We start from the raw sequence: 15,240 nt of genomic DNA on the forward strand, positions 1-15,240 counted from the left end.
GCCGCTCTGCCTACTTGTGCTATCTCTCTGTCAAATAAATAAATTTTAAAAAATCTTAAAAAAAAAAAAAAAAGTAGCAAACAGGGGAGGGGGGAGGTGTTTTTTGTGTCTCCCAAAAAAGACAGTGAATTTTCAGTGCTTTAGAAAAATGAATTGAATCCTTTTCTTCTGCCCCACTACACACCATACATGAAACTCCACTGTGGTACTCATTTAGTATTTTCCCACAGGAGAGACTTGCCAAGTTTTTCCAAGACCAGGCAATTATTGGAGAGCAAGGAAGCCATGATCTCTTCACGCTAGTCTCCTCCCTGTGAATATTTCCAGATATTGATCTTGTTTGCAGGTGCCTCGTACCTGGGTCTTCTCATCTTTCCTACTCAAGAGAATTGAAAAGGCCGTCAACCTCACTTCTCTCTCTCTTTCTCTCTCTCTCCCTCCCTCTCCTCCCCCCTCTCCCTCACCCCGTGTTCCCTCCCTCGCCCTCCAGGAACCTTCTGCATCATTTCACTGTGCACCTGTGTGGCTGGAATCAACTTCGAGCTGTCACGCTACCCACGCTACCTGTATGGACTCCCCGATGACATCAGCCACGGCTACGGATGGTCCATGTTCTGTGCGTGGGGGGGCCTGGGCCTCACACTAATCTCGGGATTCTTCTGTACCTTGGCCCCTTCTGTCCAACCTGTCCCGAGGACCAACTACCCTAAATCCAGACCCGAGAATGGGACAGTGTGCTAAAAAACAAACCCATACATATATATATATATAAATATATATATAATATACATATATAAAACAAAACTAACTCAAGATGATGGCAGTGCCAAGGTAGAGTTGAGTTGGCTCAGGCACCCGCCTCTCGTCGGACTGTGTGTTGCCTCATCACCAGGATGGGGAAAGCGTTCCCATCATGTGGCTCTTCCATCCCTTCTTAACTTTTGGCTCCATGGTTTCTTGAAGACAGAACGAACATCACCCCCCGTGGTAGTGTCCTGATTCCCGTCCCTCACGAGGATGGGGTGGTGGGCCGGGAAGGGACATGTCGCCAGTGGTGTCCGAAGCGGCACGGATGTAGAGAAGGTGGTGCCATCCATTGGGCCCGCAGTGAGGACACCACCCCAACACCGATCATATCGCAGAGAAACAAAGCCCGTACGTAGTTCATAGAATGTAACCAGATCTTTGAGGTCATTTGCAGAACCACTTCTCCTGATCTTCCTGTTCTGGTTCCCTTCCTGGCCCACCAGCGACACATGAGAAGTGGAAGAGAAAACAGACCGAGAAGGAAGTTTTCTCTTCGTTGCCAAACTTTTGGACCAAGCTGTAGAGGTGGGAAGGGGGAGAGAACAACGTGCTGAGAGGCAAGATCCACGTCAATAAAAGGACACTTCAGTGGATGCTCAGAAAACCCAGTCTTACCTTCCAGCTGCCTTATACCCAGTTAAACAAGAGGCCGCCCTGCCCCTGACCACACCTGCCGTCCTGCTCGGGCAGACTGGAGCCTTGGAGTAACGCTGTGATGTGTGCGCGTGCATGCGTGTGTGTGCGTGTGCGTGCAAGACGACTCCTGGTGGTTTCCTTTTTTTCCTTTTCACCTTTTAAAATGGAAATACTGCATCATGACTGTTGTCTCCATCATTTGTGGTGGTTTTGCGGCCTGGGGCGGAGGCCCGAGACCGAGGGAGAATAACGAACGGGCAAGCCAGTGCGGGTGCCCGTTCCGTAGCTTCGGATCCCTGGCGTGTGTGCGTGTGGTGGATGTTCTCTGAGCGTGGGCTTTTAGCATTTGTGTTGCATTTTTCTATTATTTGTAATGTGCAGCTGAAATTCCCAGAGGGCAGAACCAAGAACAAACCCACTGGGCCTCAGAGGGCCCCGTGGTCCTTCACGTCACAGTTCTGGGATGCCGCAGGATTTAGTCCTCTAACTCTGGGAGTTCAAGGCAAAGCTGGGCACCAAAGCCATGAGAGAAGAAGGGGAGCACGGTTCAGGAGGGAGAAGGAACGTTTCCTCTGTTGCTGTTGTACAAGTACGTACCAAACCAAACCAGACCTTCACTCCCCATCGTGGAAGCTGTCCTTTGTCACTGGACATCTATCCCTCTCCTAGGGGCGACCTCTGTACAGATGAAAGAAAATGGGTCACATGCAGAGAGAGAACCTCCATGTCCCATGGGCTCGAGTTTGTATGATATTGTGTAAATTAATGGAGAACTCTTGACTCTTTCCATCTTCTTCCTTTTCCTCTTGATATTCAAGGCCATGCATCCCCTAATAGCCGTCATAGTGGCTGGCCCCCAGACAGAGGTGGCAGAAGGCCAGCCCAGTGTCTCAGGCTCATTTGAGCCGATTGGCCCTGCAGGTGTGAGCTAACCACGAAGTCAGCCAGAGTCGTGCGAGCTGTAGGGACGAGCATCTGCTGGGAAGAGTGGGCAGGAGCCGCTGACAGTCACCTCGGGGACCCTGCGGGGGCTGCGCAGCCCCGGGAGGCAAAGAGTGAATCCCCGAGCTGCACAGTCCTGGGTCAAACCATGCAGCTGAGAATTCAGTTGCTTCATAATGAAGAGTGCTTGGGGCACTTTGCCAACGACAGCTCAACAGCCTTCCTTCCCATCCACGCACCTGTTTCATCTACCTGTCTTCTGATCTATCTTCCTACCAGTCCCACCTTTCCTCACCTACTAACCACCTCTCCCTCTTCTGTCCACCAGGCTACCAGTCCTGCCTGTCTCCTCCTCTGCTCTCTCTGACTGTGTGTGTGTGTGTGTGTGTGCGTGCGTGTGTGTAATTCACATCCAGATGGAACATCCCATGGGCATGAATGGCCTGAATGTGGGTGTCTGTATATGTGTAGCCCTCTGGTGCATCTTCAGTGTGTTTGTATCAATATAACCTGGATGCGGGTGTGGATGTACTACTCAAGGCTTCCTCCCCACGACACTGGGCAGCTTCTGCAGAAGGTCTCGTGTGCGCGTGCCCCTGGTATGGGTGTGCCGAGAGATGTGGGATGAGGTGTGGGGTAGGAAATGCTATTACCTTCCAATTGGGCTTCTAAGGATTTTTAAAATAAAGGATTTATTCTTTGAGAAGAGAAACCATTTTCAGGAAAACCCAATTTTTCTATTGTATATGGAATTTAAAAAAATTTTTTTTTCTTGAAGAGTTAAGATTTCCCCCTTCGAGGCATACTGGGGCTTGAGGAAAAGTGAGAAGCATCCCAGATTGAGAGGCCTTGTATCTTCCTTCCAAGTGTCTTGAGTGGGCTCCACCAAGCAGGGAGGGGCAGGTGTCCATGAGCGTCTGTTTGGGGAACAGAGGGCTTGTCTGTGACCAGACCCAAACTCCAGCTGTTTCCCAGCAGGAAGATGGGGAAAGCATTTCTAAAGGGGGCAACTTGATACCATTTAAACTTCTCTTAAGCAGCCATGTTTGAACATACTGCTTCACCGACCTGTGACTATTTATACCTTCTTTTTTTTTTATCCCATGCTTGCCATAAATGGATCAGCCACTCTTTCCAGCTACTCATCTTTAGGATCAACCCTTAATACCACTTATTGTGTCCCTTCAAAACCTTCCTGAAATGTTAAGAGATTCCTGAGAAAGAAGTCAACCACCTGGGCTTACCTCAACCATCAGGAGAGCGGGAGCGTTGAGCCAGATAGGAACAGATACACTCTGAGGCCTGCACCTGCTTGGGGCCAATAAAAAGCCTAAGCCACGGGTCAGGATGGAAGCCCCGTACAGATGGCAAGTCCTTGCCTGGGTGGCCTCGATCCCTCCGACCTAGGGGTCCAGGGTAAGACCTGCTGCCCCGTGGTATCATCGAGGCAGTGGCCTGGCTGAGGAAGGAGAAAGGGAGGGGGAGGGAGAAGGACGAAGGAGCGTCTGCCAACTTCACCTCATAGTAGAACCCAACCTTCGGATTGGATTTAGGGTTAGCAGCCTCATTAAAGCCCCAGCCCTGACCCCAGGTCAAGTTCAAATTCCTTAACAGGTGTGCGTGCAAGTTCTCTGACCATGGATGTGTTTTGAGCTCCATGTGAATCAGCCTTAAGCATGGGGCCCATTTCAGCTTTCATTTCCTCCCTTACCCTATGAGATTGGGGATTCAGGAAAGTGGAGCATCTGCCTGGAAAGAGGTCCTATTTCTTTCTCTCCCCGTTTTGGGAGCTTCGGTTTCTCCATGTTTCCTTTTCCTCTCCCTCCACTCACTTCCACTTTCCTTCTGCATCAACTTGAAATAGTTGATTGAAAGAGTTCAGGCATTTGTCTCCGGAGGGGCTCATTCTCACACTCCAAGCAGCCACCTTCCTCATCTGTTGTGGCTGCAGGCTTCAAAAGGAGGTCGGTAGCTTCCTGGCATGGAAATATTAAAAAAAAAAAATCTAAATGTGCCTATTACAGCTTCAGTCCTCCTGAAAGCCTCAGCCTTTCAATAACTACATCCTCTCAGCTTCAGGGATCACAAAGTCAGGAAGACTCAACATCTCCACCAAATCATGGCAAAGCCTTCCTTGATCATGTGTCCATATGCAGCACCCTGAGCCCATTCTGGTATCTCCTCTCATTGGGGGTGAGTGGTTCCACCTAATAGTGCTTGCCTTTCCTTTGGTAAGGGAAGATGATCTCCTGGAACTCTTGAGTTTGGGCCCTACCTTGTAATAGTCCTCCACGGTCATGAGGAGAGGTCTGAAATGAACCACGCGTAGTTGTTCTGATTTAATGGGGGATGTGCTGCTTAGGTCCCTAAAGCTGCCCACCGGAGTCAGACTCAGCGTAATGAAATCAAGCACCCAGAGGCATTGACTCTGTCTTCACCTGGCTTACTCTGGGTGCGTTAATTAACTGGTTTTCAAGTGTCTGAGGGAAAGAAGTGGAAAGAAATACACTCTGGTCATCTTTGGTGTGGTTTGTGAGGGTTGCTTGGGTGATTCTCGCAGCTAAAGGGAAGCTGCCTTTTCGGAAAATGTTCCTCATTGCTCCAGGGGCCAACCATCCCAGTGGACAAATCCAGCCCTCTGAGTCTAGGGAGAGGTGATTTCGCCATATTTAGAAATCACTGGTGCCTCCCGGCCAGTTTGGCTCCTGTCCTGTCTTCTAGCTGGTATCCGGCAGAGTAAGGGGACAGGCTTTTAAACAAGCCCACCAGAGCTGATAGACACAGAAGATTCTGGTGTCTCTCAAAGCAGTCAGCTTGGTGGGCTGTGTTTGCACTCTTCCCATGGCTGCCTCCCTGGTGCAAAATGTTTCTTAAGCATTATTGTTAGTTCTTAGACTACACTATTATTGGCTATTGGGTTACCTTTTCTGAATAATAGGAAACTGTAGAAAATTAGAAAAATAGAGAACAACAACAACAAAAAGACTAGAGGATTGTTTATAATTCCATCACTCAGGGGCATCCTGATGGTCACAGCTCCAGCAACTTCCAGCAACTTCTGGTTGTCTTGGGCTGGCAGTCGGGGCTAGGGGTGTAGTCCCAGACCGCAGAACCACACTGGTCTGCGTGGACTTGACCCTGTGTTCCTAGCAGAAGGAGACCGCAAAGAGACTTTTTGAAAAAGGTCAATGCCAGAGCTTAGGGATGGGCAAAACAGAATGAAGAGATTCCTACTTTGGGAATTTTTTTTCCTTTTCTCCTTTTTTTTTTTTGAGAGCTATCTCAATCTAATTGTAGGTGTAAGAGCACGGAAGCCAGAGTAACTCACTAATTAAGCTATGCTCTGTAACACAGTTACTGTAAAGTTCATTTCAGCTCCGCACTAAAATGATTTGTGACTCGGGGCACTGGGTCTTCTCCATACTTGAACTTCCTCATCCACAGAATGAGGACACTTTACCTCGTGGCATGTTAGGGTGACAAAGACATTGCAAAGTGATTTGTAAACATGACGTGTCACATGAATTATGCACCGTTCAAATGATTCGGCAGCAGCAGAGCCCCCGCCTGCGTGGAATTCTTCCGTGTGGTGTCTGGACCTCACTGCTGAAAGGACAATTGAGAGTGAGCAGTCACCTTGGCCACCAAACGGGACCGACCCTATCCAGCTTCAGCACGTGGGATTCTAGTCTCTCATTCGGGTCCCTCACAGAGGTTGACTCCTTAATTTACCCATTCTCAGGCTTCCTTCCTTTGGTCCAAAGCCAATTTTGCAAAGGGCACTCTTAATCCTTCTTGATTATTCCCAGAGGTCATGGAGTGAGTAAACCATATGAAACAAATAGCATATACGAGCTGAAACAGTTAACTATTAAGCAGGGGCCAGTGCCTTTTTTTTTTTTTCTTTCCTGTAAACACTGATTTGTAGCTGTACGTGCCCTACTGGTGGGAACAGATCAGGCTCTGAAACATTTTAATGGTCTTTTAAGTTTAAGATGGGAACAAGTTTCAAAGAACTGGAATCTTCTTTCTCTTGTCAGTTGGTGAAGCAGATGGCTTCATCAAAAGCCTATGGGTTCTCATAGGAAGTCCTTTGGATGGTGCATTCACTAGGCGATGTTCTGGGTGTGATCCTATTGGGGAAAAACCGAATCCTAGGTTCTAGACAAGAATGTGCTTCCAAAAGGGTCTGCACACTTTGCGCTTTGCAGGGGATCCGGTTTCAGTGTGACGGTGAGACCTTCTCTAAGGAAAGTCCAAGTCCTTGCTCACCGGTAGGGAGAGAGCCCGGCCAGGAATGGGGGGACTACCCAACTATAGGGGGTGTTTGTTCACTACTGAGAAGCAGAAAACGGGGTGTAAGCATGGGGCGTGCACACAGCGGTAGCTCACCCCTGGCCTCACTTTGACAGATGCCGACTTTGGCAACCGCAGCCCTGTTCTTCATTTCCAAGGACTGGGTGTTGCTTCTTGGGGGAACTCTCTGTGTCCCTCTCCCCCGTCTCCCACGACTCCCTCTGGCCCAACCTTTCCCTTCCATCCCTGGTCGCCTGGAGAGCCTTTCGAGGCTGAATGTATCGGTGTGTCTGTGTTGTTGTGGATGCGATGATGCTTTTCACATAAGCAGCTCTCACTAACTCATTCTCAGACTCCTTTCCCACTTCCACCCGTGGTGTGACTGTTTTAGATCCAAGACTCTCTGTAAAAATGTATAGATAAAAGCGGGAACTGAAAATAAGGGGGAGGGAATTGAGACTAAGCAAATGCATTGATGGAGCCCTCAGTTTTTGGAGGACTTATGTAGACTGCCCTAAAATCCTGAACCCGGGCGGGATTTGAAGGGAGGGAAGTCGTTGGCACAGGAGTTTGTTGTGGTTTTGTGTTTTTCTTTGTTTTTTTTTCTTTGTTTGTTTTTCTGGTTGTTTCTCTGACAGTCACTAGTGTCTGCTTGGGACCCTATGTTCTAAAGCTTTTTTGCCTTTGAAGTAAAAATATATGTTCCAGAAAGTAAAAGTGAGTCATCAAAGTCTGAAGGGTGAAGGTCATCGCGAAGGTCAACACAAAGACCTCATCCTGGGTTCGCTCGCGTAGCTTTGTCTCTGGCTCACTTGGGGCCTCAGGCGAGTCTCGTTACCTCACTGTCTCTGCGTCTTCTCGGCCACATGGGGAGCAGGGGGGCTCCCGGGGCTCCCGGGGGCACCACGTCTCCTTGGCCATTCTGCTGCTATTCTTAGAGGCTTCGAGCCCCCGCGGGTGCGTGCTTGCCGCCTGAAGGCCCGTTTGGAGAGTTTTACTCCCTGCTCCTCTTGCCGCTCTCACTCCTCAGAAAGTAACCTTGCGCTAACAGCCAGTTTGTGCTCCAGTCCAAAGCCTTTGATCTATCTTTTTGTTCTCAAATGCCTTTTCCCACCCACTTTGCCGTTCTCATTTTACTATCCTTACCGACAGAGTTTTGCCAGCTGGGGTAGGAGAAGAGTATCAGAGGAGAGGGCGCCTGTGAATTGCTTGTCATCAATGACTCACTGTACAAACCTGGTTTGCGAGGTCAGAAGCGGGGAGGCCGGCTGGGGGATGCCGCCACGTCAGAACGAAGAATGCACTGGGGGCTGGGGGGTGGGGTAAGGGCAGTGGGCAGCAGCTGTGAGTTGCCAGTGGAGGAAAGATAAACCTTTCGGAAGGGGAAATGGCAGAGTCACCAGAGCATCCTCCGCAAAGCAGCGAGACGGATCCCTGAAAGGCCAGGCACTCTGAAGTAAGGGAATGGGTAATCCGATAGCACAAGGAGCTGCCTCCCCTAGGACTGAGAAGATGAGGGGCCCTTGTGGGGGGCGAGGGGTTCACACCAAGCTTCACCTAACCCTCCCATTCACGGCGCCTTCCGTCCAAACCTTCCTCCCTTCCGACAGTCCGCAGTGGTCATCACCCTGGGACCGGCTTCAGGAAGGCGATTTAGACCAGTGCCGTCCAATGGAGATGGAATGTAAGCCACATATGCAATTTTGAATATCCTAGTACCCCCCCCTTAAAAGTCCAGATAAACAGGACTATTTCAACACCTATTTCAACCCAACATATCAAAAGTCCTTATTTTAACATGGAATCAATATAAAACATTACTGAAATATTTTACATCTGTTGTCTTTTCATGAAGCCTTTGAGATCCAATGTGAATTTTATTCTTAGAAAACACTGCAGTTTGGACCAGCCACATCTCCAGTGCTCAACAACCACACGTGGCAGTTGGCTGCCAGAGAGGGCAGCAAAGGTTAGACTCTTTGATAAGAGACCGAATAGGACCCCCTCCCCTGAAGGTCACTCGGATCTCCCAGCTGACAGAGGCCAGAGGTTGGCTTTGGCCAAGAGTAGGGAGCACAGCAGGGGTGGCCAGGCTGCCATCCTGGCCCCTGAAATTCCACCTCGCCTGCCTAGTCGGAGGAGAGGACCATTGCTTGTCAAATACATGTCACATCTGCCCCTCAGGGTGTCAGCACTACCCCTGGGCATGGTGCCAATGACTCATCAAAGTTCTAGAGGCCAGAGCAGGTCACTTTCTTCAGCTACGGGAGCATCAACTTATCCCTTATGCCCACGTCCTTTATCTTACAATGGAGAGGGGGGCCAGACAGGCCTCCTCGTGGTCAAGAATAATGATCGCATCATTTTGTCATCTAGTCCCAGTCACCTGCTAATAACACCTCACCAATATTGGGAGCTGTTGTTTTCAACCCCTTAATTTCCTTACATTTGTATCTTAAAGTCAAGTGCTGAAAGGGGATGTACTGGAGAGAGCAGTGACCACGGGCAAGGCTGGGTTTTCTAGGAGGTGGTGGTGACAGGTTCTGTCCCTTGCACTGGGAACTCAGCCCACCATTGCCTATCTGTCCTCGCTGACTAGGGACCTTCCTTAGATGTGAAGAAACCTCTTCTCTTTGGGGCGGGGGTGGATGGGGAAGAAGACAAGTTGCAAGATCTTAGCACAGAGAACAGAATAAAATGCAAGCAGGCAACCCCTGGGCATTCTCAAAGCATTTCAAAGAGCCAGTATGACAAGATTTAACTCATTTAAAATAGAACATTCTGAGCCGTATGTATGTTACCAAGTGAAAGAAAATGAGCCGATTTGGTGAGTATGTTTTATATATGTGGTCATTAGGGGCCGTAGCTGACAAAACTCTCAAACACCTGGAGTGTTTATGGTCCACCAGATTATTGCTTGGTCAATATAAATTTCTATGAATTTACCTTTCATTTGCATAGTGCTTTCTGATTGGTTAGACAAGGAGTGGTGTGTACTGCAGGATTCCAACACCACCTCCGCCCTGGGAGGTAGCAATTCCTGTGGTTATTGGTGCTAAAATAAGATTAAATATTATGTTAATTCGTTCTGATACGATGTGAATAAATGTGTTTGTTTAATCTTAACAAGAATGCTACATCTTATCAGATCTATTGTACTGTCTGTTCCTTCTCATAATTAATTAATTACAGGAAAGGTGATCCAAACCAGATCTTGAAACTGTTGTGCTATTCGGAGAGGTGAATTTAACAGGGAAGTGGGAGGGGGGATGAAAAGGGAAATTGCCAGGTTCCTGTGATTTTTGCAAGGACTGAGGAAGCAGAGAGCATTTGGGGACTTCACTGACACTGACTGCATCTTGCAATTTTCTTTTTCAAATTGGCAGAAATATTGTCTTTCCATCGATTGAAGAAAAAAAAAGTGTCTGGTAATTAATTAAATGACTTGTTCATGGAAAAAATAAAAATAAATAATCTGTCAGTTGTGGAATGTAAACTGATTAAACAATTAAATAAAGAAGATCATGTTGTGTGTTTTAAGTAATTGTGTCTGCTTGGGGGGGAGGGGGAGATGCTGCAGTGTTTGGTAGAGAGCCACATTTTCCCCTCAGGTTTTGTATAGAAAAAAGATAGAACAGCTCTTATATAGATAACAGATTGAAGACTAATCCTGGAGGAAATAGATCATAAACATTTCAAGTATGTGTACAAGTACGTGCTTTCAGAGTTGGGTGAGAGCGGGAATCGGAGAGCAATTCAGAAGAGAACAAGAAAGAAACTCTTGTTCTTTTTCTCCTATTGTTGGCTTTAGTAACTTTTTGAAAAGTGCTTTATAAGATGCTGGAATTACTGGTTCCATTCTAGCCCCGAAGCCTCTTTCCCAGCTATCAGTGAGGAGAGAAATTTCTCTCTTCTGTCTTCATCATCTCTGTCCCTCACTTAGAATCACAGTTCCCATCCACCCATGTGCCTTTTAAAAGTTGCTGGCTCCCGCCGGGGTAGGACAGCTCAGAAAGAAGACAGTGGGAGGCACGTGTGTGTTAAAGGGCATTATGTGTCAGTCGACACTAGTTTTAAGCAAAAGAAACTGGCTCCATCTGGTGCAAGTGGAAAAGTAATTTACTGAAAAGCATGGGTAGCTGGAAGCCCATAGCACAGGCAGGAGGAAGCAGCCAGCCAGCCAGAATCACAGCCCAGGCTAACTTGGACCCCCGCCGATGCTGCTGTTGGACTCCCGGAGACCCTATGGGGCTGTCTCTGCCACCAACTTCACCGCGATGAATTCCCGGCTCCCTCCTTCAGATCAGAATCCCAGGTGAGTGCACCATCCCAGGGGGTCCGGAAAACAGGCCTAGAGCCTCTTATTTCTCTCTCCGGTGGTAAGCTCCACCTTCCACCAAGATCAGACAATTCTCCAAACCCAGGAGGAGGCATATAATGCTGGGCAGACAAGGGGGGGGAAATGTCCATTAGAGGTGGGATCCCCGACGGAGAGGAGGGATCCCTGAATGAGGGGTATGTTGCTGCATCTTTGTGGTGCGTCTGGATAGTGGCCACGAGGGTATGTGTCTCATCGTCCTGACCGTCATTAGTGCCGTGGCCGACAGCCTCCGTCAAAAAATGTGCATCGGGCTGGACATTGTACACGAAGACCTGCATAGATTTAATCTGAAAAGGAACACTAATATAGGCAGAGGGACTTGAAAAGGAGAGAACAAGGATTGTCATCATCATCTTGGAGGTAAGCAGTAAAGCGTTTCAAAAGTAAGTACAGGTCAAAGGTAAGTGCCTTACAGAATGGGTTGGGGAAGGGTTATAAATAAAGAAAAACTTGAAGAAATGGGAGGCGGGAATCCTAAGGGCCCCCTCCACTCCTTGGTAGTCATGTCCCTTGGAAGAGAGAGAGAATGGAAACCCCACTAATGTTAAGAAATGAGCAAGGCCTTTCAACCCTTGTGAATTAGGGGGACTTTATGAGCTTCTGGTCCAGCCCGGGTGGGGATGAGGGGGCTTGGAATGATGCTCCCATCAGGTGCTATGAATCTGTGCTGCAGAATTCCGACCTGAGGGGTGCGTGGAGGTGTCAGCAGCTACGTGAGGCGTAATGCCTGGATGCCCCACAGACAGCCTCGGGGAGCCACAGAGACACAAACAGTCTGGGTCTCCTTTTTCCAATGAAGCACAACTTTGATTTCGGTGTCTGATGAATTATGCAGTCCCCTCGGTTTGTGGGAAACACACCTACTCCCTCGCACCCCAGCACCTGTGCTTCCAGGCACAAAAGTACCCCCAGGATGAGCTGTTACATAATTGGAGAAAGGCAGCTCCGTGAACTGTGACCAAGTCCCCCAAATCTCCAGGGTGGTCCATGGAGGGATGCTGTCCTCCAGGAAGCCTTCCTTTCCTGAATGTCCATCCTGCTGGGTGCCCACCCCCGGAACCCCATGGCACCGTGCTGTGTCTCTCTCTCTCACTTAGGGCTTCTGAATGAAATTGGTGTTTTCCTTGGGATCTCCTCAGGAACTGGGTTTTCTTGAAGAGCAGGGATTCTGACTTAACTCATCTTCGTATCCCAATGACTAGTATGGCCTGGTGGGTAGGAAGTGCTCAGTAAAAACTGATCTGAACCAAACTAAAGTCTTCCCCAATCCACCCACCCAAGTTGGCCCTCAGTACTGGTGTCGAGTTCTCTAAGTGTTATCGGGGTCCTCAAGTCCACCCTCAGATTCAGTGATTTGCTAGGTCTAACAGAACTCAGAAAACCTGCTACACTCAGGGTGATGGTCTACAACACTGAAAGGACACAGATTAAAATCAGCAAAGGGAAAAGGTGCATAGGGCAGAGTTTGGGAGAGACAGGACACAAGCTTCCAGTCCACAATCCACTCTCCCAGTGGATTTATACGGACGGCACTTAATTCTCCCAGTATTGCTGTGTGACAAAAAGAGTATCGCCTGGCCCAGGGAAGCTCACCCAAGCCTCGTGTCCGGGGATTTGGGGGAGGTCTGTTGTGTAGGCATTGAGTGCTCATACAGCTGACCTTAGCTCTCAGCTTCCAGCCCATCCTGAGGTCAAACTGACACCCCATGGACAAGGCCCCCACTGTAAATCACAGTGTAAACGATCTAGCATGGCCCAAGGTAAAACAAGGTGAGCCGAGGCACACTCATCAAGCAGGATATTCCGAGGACTTAGAGGTGATCTCCCAGAAGCCAGTCAAAGGCCACGCCTTCTTTGGAATTGCGGGGTTTGGGCAACCCAGACCTGCAGAGTCAACCCTTTATTGTTCACACACTAAGTTCTGTGATAAGTTAGATCACACAAAACCTGGTTCCTCTCCGTGTTAACAGCTCCTCTCCGGGTATTCTAGATTTCTTCCTTATCCCTTTGACCCTCTACAAGCCCCAACCCTACCCTTTGCAGGTCACTTGCTGAAGCTCTTTGTCCATGGTCTCTTTCCCATCCCAGCTCTTCAACCGGCTCCATGCCCCCTTCACAAGGTGCCGGGGTGGGGGAGGGTCTGGGGGAGGGAGCACAGGTGCTCGAGTCTTTGAGCAGATCTGGATTCAACTCTTTCTACATACAAGTTGTGTCACGTGGCCTTTTCAGCTGGTGTGCTTGCATGTACGTGACTGGGCACTCTCAACACCACTTCAGAAGGTGAAAGAGGGGACGGTAGGAGATGCCTGGCCCCAAACCGTTAGCTCAGTGCCTATCAGCCACCCCACACCCCTGCCATTTGACTTCTCATTCTTAAGCAGGTTCCACATCCTACCCCCTTAGGAAGGCTTTCTGAACTGAGATTTGTGCAGTGTTAGATTTGCACACATATCCCAATCGGTCACCACACCAAAAGCCAGTGGACAGTGAACACACTGATTGCTTAGATACAAACTCAGCATGTATTGTATTCAGCCACCGCGTAGTCAATACAACTCTTCTACATAGGCATACAGTTTTGTGCGATAAAATCATCCCTTGAGATATTTTTAACTCAGGAGAGGAGAACAATCTGGGATTGAAAATACTCTTTCCCTTTGCGGAGGACTTCCTTTCCTAGGAGTGAGAGAAATGCTCTAGAACCTTGCCGCTCCCATCACCGTCCCCTGGGATCTTGCTAGACATGCAGAATCTTCCATTTAACCCCAGATCCACTGAATCAGAATTTGCATTTTAACATGATCTCCAGGCAATTTGGATGCCCGGGTCTGGAACATTTCACTTACCTAGCTACGTGATGTGGAAGTTGTTTTCAACACTTCTGTTAATCTCTTTTATCTAGGATAGAGATCACAGGAGGATTCCAAAGGACAATGAAAAAAATCAGTGGGTCTGAGGTTTCAAGCCACACCGGAACAGGTATTGTTTTAAACTAACGTCCCAAGAAAGATCCTTTCTGCTGGGTTTAACCCTGGTTCTTAGGGTAAGCACCAGGGGAACAAGGCCACGTGATTAGGTTTTGTTTCTCCCCATGAGCAGGTGTCAGGCAGCATTAACGCCAGAGCAGCTGTGTCCGGGCAGGTGTGCTAAGTCCACGTGGTTTTCAGCCACCCTAGGAGAGCAGGCTCACAGGGGCCCGAGGGGGAGGCTTTTGCTCCTCCCTCTTCCATAGGAAGCCTGGACTGTGAGACCAAGTAGATCCAAAGAATGGGAATGAGAAGCCCATCACCCCGATGTCCCTTCTTTTGTGTTCTTTGTGAGCTAGATGGCAAAGACTTAGTTCATGATAGTGTAACTTACTGGTGTCAGACCGCTTGCATTCGAATTTGGTACCACCTGCTAATGGTATAACCTCTGGCAAGATACTCAGCCTCTGCGTGCCTCGATCTTTCCCTCGACAAATGAGGGTAATAGCAATACCTACCTTGTACGGTTGTTGTGAGGATAAAATGGGTTAACATTTGCCGCATGCTTAAAACAGTGCTTCACATAGAGTAGGTACTATCTATGGATTTATTATTACATCTTTTCAAATTTTAAATGGCCTCTGTGAAGTCCCACTGGCTAATGAGACCTGAGCAGAAGGTGTGACTGTGGGGCGAACTGTGAGGACAGAGCTGTGGGAAAGAGTGGTGGTGGCAGGAGATTTCTGCAGCGCGTCCCCGTGCAGGTGAGGGGGGTAGCGGGTGTGTGGGGGGGGGGATGGGAAGGCCTGTCTCCACGGGCAGCTGACGGTACCCCCCGCACGTTCATTCCCCTTCCCTGATTTTCCCCCAGAGAACTCACCATATTGACAATTATCATGATAACAGGATCTTCCTCAGGCTTTCATGCTCCATCTCCCCATTGCCCAACTTCTTAGGGGTTGGTGGAACCTACCAAGTAAAATGGAGGTTCCTTTAGCTCCCTTCAGTCCTGAGGATAAACCGCTGAGATGGACAGGCATTCAGAGATATTTTGAATGGGCTTAGCATATCTGGCACTGAGGATCCCGGGCCAGCAAAGGTCTTCACCATCTGTCCCAGACTACACGGCTCTCCTCCGAAGGTGGTGTGATTCCGGTGCTGTGAACTCAGAGATCACAAAGCATTTTAGTGGTTTAAAACACTTGGGGATAT

General features: G+C 48.8%; 1 protein-coding gene across 1 annotated transcript in view; it reads left to right on the top strand.

The window, feature by feature from the left end:
- TMEM178B (transmembrane protein 178B) overlaps positions 1-10,221 on the top strand; it is a 336,121-nt gene extending 325,900 nt beyond the window's left edge. Inside the window, exon 4 of the mRNA XM_036111337.2 lies at positions 491-10,221. Within this exon, the coding sequence (XP_035967230.1) occupies positions 491-741 (251 nt within the window). The 3' untranslated portion in view covers positions 742-10,221. The remainder of the gene's footprint in view (positions 1-490) is intronic.
- Positions 10,222-15,240: the final 5,019 nt, after the last annotated feature.

Source organism: Halichoerus grypus, chromosome 12 (genome assembly GCF_964656455.1).
Source record: "Halichoerus grypus chromosome 12, mHalGry1.hap1.1, whole genome shotgun sequence".
In the NCBI taxonomy this organism is placed as follows: domain Eukaryota; kingdom Metazoa; phylum Chordata; class Mammalia; order Carnivora; family Phocidae; genus Halichoerus; species Halichoerus grypus.